The sequence below is a fragment of the Citrus sinensis genome, chromosome 7 (genome assembly GCF_022201045.2).
Source record: "Citrus sinensis cultivar Valencia sweet orange chromosome 7, DVS_A1.0, whole genome shotgun sequence".
NCBI classification, from domain to species: Eukaryota; Viridiplantae; Streptophyta; class Magnoliopsida; order Sapindales; family Rutaceae; genus Citrus; species Citrus sinensis.
This window is the reverse complement of record NC_068562.1, coordinates 23,687,727-23,692,466: the sequence shown is the minus strand read 5'-3', so window position 1 is coordinate 23,692,466 and position 4,740 is coordinate 23,687,727. Positions and strand designations below refer to the sequence as shown.

General features: G+C 32.6%; 1 protein-coding gene across 1 annotated transcript; it reads left to right on the top strand.

Moving 5' to 3' along the window:
• The first annotated feature begins 2,882 nt into the window (after positions 1 to 2,882).
• On the top strand, positions 2,883 to 3,885 carry LOC102623961 (kunitz trypsin inhibitor 5-like). The gene has a single exon (XM_006464976.4). It carries the CDS (start codon positions 2,946 to 2,948, stop codon positions 3,561 to 3,563), a length of 618 nt encoding a protein of 205 aa, XP_006465039.1. The 5' UTR covers positions 2,883 to 2,945; the 3' UTR covers positions 3,564 to 3,885.
• The last annotated feature ends 855 nt before the right edge of the window (positions 3,886 to 4,740 follow it).

The window sequence follows — 4,740 nt, the reverse complement described above, 5'->3', positions numbered from 1 at the left end:
TTTCAACACCATTATGTTCACAAAACTTAACAAACTTTCTTGAATTTTGTTCTACTCTATCATTTCTCGAATTCTTTATACAATTTTTACTTTGTTTTTCAACAGAGCTTTTAAATTTCTTGAAAATAGTAAAAACTTAAGATTTTTACTTCATAAAAAATACCTATGTCATTCTGGTAAAATCATCAATAAATAGAATGAAGTACATATTTTTACCATGAGAGAGTGTAGATATAGGTCCACAAACATCCATGCGAACTAATTCAAGTGCTTTCTTCGCTCTCCATAGGAGTCCTTTTGGAAAAGGTTGTCAATGATGCTTTCCAAGTGCACAATCTTCACTACCTCCTTCGTCTTCAATGCAACTTGGCAGCCACACAGCCATATTATTTCAAGAAAGTAATTTCAGTCCATGGAAACCTAAATGCCCAAATCTTTTATGCCACATCCATGATTCTTCAAGATTGTCTATTTCATAGCTATATTTCTCCTATATTTGTAAACAACCGGAAAGCTTTAATTTTTCTCGATGTTTGTCGTCTTTACAAGATGCATGTTGTCGCTTTTATCATGAATACAACAGTCGTTGTCTTTAAAATTAGCCACTTATCTATGCTCTAAAAGTTGTCCAATGCTAAGCAAATTTTGCTTTAAGTCTAGAACAAGTAATACATCTTGTATAAACTTGGTTCCAACATTGGTTTGAACCTTAATTGTCCCTTTCCCTTTTACTTGTACTAAAGCATCGTTCCCCATCTTTACTTGTGAGGTAATTGAAGCATCCATATCCAGAAACATTTTTTCATCAATAGTCATATGATTACTACAACCACTATCAAGAAACCAAATAGTATTTTTATGTTCAGAGGCACTTTGACTAGCAACAAGTAAAATTTGACCTCCTGTTTTTCTCATCTACCACACTTGCTTGTTGATTGTTTTTGTTTTTACAATCGTTTTTCAAGTGTCTGATTTTTTTGCAATTATGACATTAAGGTTTGCCTTTGAACCAACAATCTTTTTTTTCCATATGACTGCTCCTTTTGCAAGTATTGCATCCTTGTTGCGTTTGTGACCCTTCTTCATCTTGTGGTTTTCTATTATAATTTGATTGTCCTCTTCCTACACTTCCTTCTCTTCCTTTCCCCCTTCCTCTTCCTTATTTACCACCCTTGAGGAATTGCTTTGATAAAAATTAAGCTTAGATTGAAACACATCTAAACAAATTTTTCAGAATGTTGCAATAATCTCAAAAGGTTTTAAAGAACCTATCAATTCTTGAATCGTCATTATAGAAAGATCTTTTGTCTCTTCTATAACAGAAACAATAGGATCAAATTTTTCCAGCAAACTAATCAATACCTTTTCATCTATTTTCTTATCTTTAATTTTATCACCATAATTGTTTTTCATTTGATTCACAAGTTCTATAAATCTATCTAAAAATACTTGCATAGTTTCAATCTCCTTCAAATTGATATTTTCAAAATCTCTTCTAAGATCTTGAAGTTTACAGAGTCCCACTTTTGAGCTCCCTTTGAATTCATTATGAAGAATATCCCATGCCTCATTTGCTTTTGTTGCACCAAGATTCTTGGAAACCCTGAGTTGGACCACTCCTTGTTGAATTTTCCCAAGAGCACTAGCATCTCTTTGTTGCTTTCCTTTTAATAATTTTTTTTTGTGCCTGTGAAAAATTTTCCGTTGATTTAGGTTCTTCGAATCCTTCCTCTACTAAGTCTTATAAATTAAGAGAGATGAAAAAAGTTATCCTTGCGTACCAAAAATCACAATTCTCACCCAACATTAGATTTTTCTTTTTAATTTTTTTTCTAGTACAGCCCCCTTTGTTCTTCAAGCTCTAATACCACTTTATGTTAGTTATGTGCTTGAACAAGTTGAGTCAAGGAACAAGCAAACCAGAAAAATAAAAGAGAATAGAGCACGCAGGATAGAAGAGAGAAGAAAGATTTTTTTTTTCTTTGTTGGCTAACTTAGTCTTACAATTGAGACATATATATACTAGCTTCAATCAACTGATAATAAGGAATTGATCTAATTTGACTTAATATTGAACTAGGATTCCTAATAAGACTAAGATTAAGTAAACTTGTAACATCACATTAATTAATACGCCCCCTATGTGATCATTTTTACAATAAAAGAGTTTTCATGACAATTTCATTAAATCATGGGTATCGTAGTTCTTTCCTCTTTTTTTCATTCCATGACTCTCTTCATTTGCAACGTCCAAGAGGAAACAGACTAAACGAAACATTTGTGCCATTAGGCACGTTACCCCTCACAGGAGAGGACAAAAATTGTTTCAACAGAGTACCATATTTTGGCATTTCTGCTCACATTTTCCAAATGCAATGACATTTTGAAAGAACTATTTAGAAGATTGTTAATTGTTGTTAATAGCCATAGATTCTGACCGCATTTTGCAAAAGAATGATTTTTTTAAAGAAATTATAAAAGACTGTATGATTTCATATGTGAAAAATTTGATCATATCTTTTAAGTTTTGAGTGGGGACCATCATAAGCATGATTTTTATATGCAAACTAATAATTCTCTATAGTCGCTCTTAAACGTGTTGCATGTTTTTTTTTTTTTTTTGGCGTTTGGCTAACTTATTTAATTTTTTATTTATTATTATTTCAAGATTATTTGTCATTTGGTTTATTTGGATAGTCGTCTTCGGTGTGCTTGAATGATTTCTTCATAGTTATTATACTGCTGGTGTACACGTGTTATCGTAAAATTAACAATAAAAAAAAAGGTCTCAATAATGCATGAACTATGCATGTATGTAGCTAGCAACCACAATGATTTTATCACATGTGCAGTAATCTGAAGCTTTCTATAAATTCAAACCCTTGTACACCAAATTGATCAACACAACAAACAGAAGTTAGCTATCCTTCAAATAAATAAATAAAATGAAGACTTCATTCGTAGTAAAACTCTCATTCCTTATCCTTGCCTTGGCCACAAAAGCTCAGTTGGGCACCTCAGAATCTGAACCAGTCTTAGATGTCTATGGCAACAAGGTCGAATCCAACCTCGAGTATAAGCTTCTCGAAGTCAAAAATGGCACTAGTGGTGGATTCAGTATACATGGAGGCACAAGTGGAGAGTGTCCGTTGGACGTTGTCCAACTAAGTTCTCCTACGGAAAGGGATCATTATGTAAGATTATTACCGTTTGACAATTCTACAGTTGTCCGGGAATCCACTGATCTCAACTTGATAGAACCAGTATGGACAGTTGGAAACTATAATGATTCATTAGGAAAATGGTTTCTAACAACCGGCGGAATCATCGGCCACCCAGGAGCTAAAACGTTGCTAAATTGGTTTAAGCTTGAGAAAGTTAGTGTCAGTATATACAATCTTGTTCATTGTCCATCTGTTTGCGATTCTTGCGTTAAACTCTGTAACAAAGTCGGCATCTTCTATGTGGACGGCGTTCGACGTCTAGTTCTGGTTCGTGATGATGATCAGCCTCTGCGGTTGGTGTTATTTCCAGCTCCTAATCCTTCAAGATCCTCTATGTAATGAATTACCTAGCTATATTATATATTCTGAATAATTTACCAGGCTAGCTAGTACTCTAATCTCTATGATTAATAGTAAATAAATTAGCTAGCCTGGGATATATTTATGCTGTTAATTTCTACTTTGTTATGTGTAAAAGGGGGAAAAAAATGACGATCGATTCCGTGGCATTTTGGACTGAAGGCTCAAGAGATTGCTAGGTTTGAGTGTTTAACACGGAGGCAATTGTTATTTTCTACGATGTAAACATGCGTCTTGATGGCAACTCCTCATTGGATTTATATATACAAAATGCAATGAATTATGTCTCTTTTTTCAATAAGGATTTTTTAGAATATTTTCTCACTTTTGAGGATTTTTATTTAAGGAATAAATAATTTTTCCTTTGGAACTTAAGTTATTCAAGAAAAAATATAACTTATATGAAGAAAGAAATATTTCTCTTAAGAAAATAATCACTATATATAGGAAGGTCAATATTTCTAGTATGATAAAAAGCGTAGGTAGAAATTGCGTATTGATGGAATTTTTAGGTGTGAGAAAAATGTTAGTAACCGTAATAATTTTTTATGTAGTAAATTTCTATTTCATTATCATTATCATTGACAACCGTGATTTTTATCTTGTATAGATAACCAATACTACAACAAAGAGAACCGCTTGACAGATCCGTTAATAAAGATAGATAACCAATAAAAGTCGAGTGAAAGTCAAACTGAATCAGAGCCCGTAGAAGAAACTCCCATTGGAGAGTACCTAAAGCCTTGGCGATATCAATATTTAGGCCCAAATTTCTACCAAAAGATTTTCGATCCAAAAGGATAATATCCTCCAGAAGCATACGTGTATTTAGAGCTGGCAAAACGGGTTATCAGATTGTGTTTGTGTCATGTCAGATTTATATCGTGTCAACATTAGATCGATTCAAACCCCACCCTTTTAATAATCGTGTCAAAATATTGAGACGCAAACTTGACACGGAAAAATAATCGGGTTACCCAGTAACCCCCTTAATATCTATATATTAAATAAAATTTACATCAAATATTTACACATTGTCGTACATACGTAAATACATATATAATTTAATGATATTATAAAATGTACATAACTACTAAAATATTACACATTTACACTATTGAAGTTTTAATTTTTTATATATATATATATCAATATT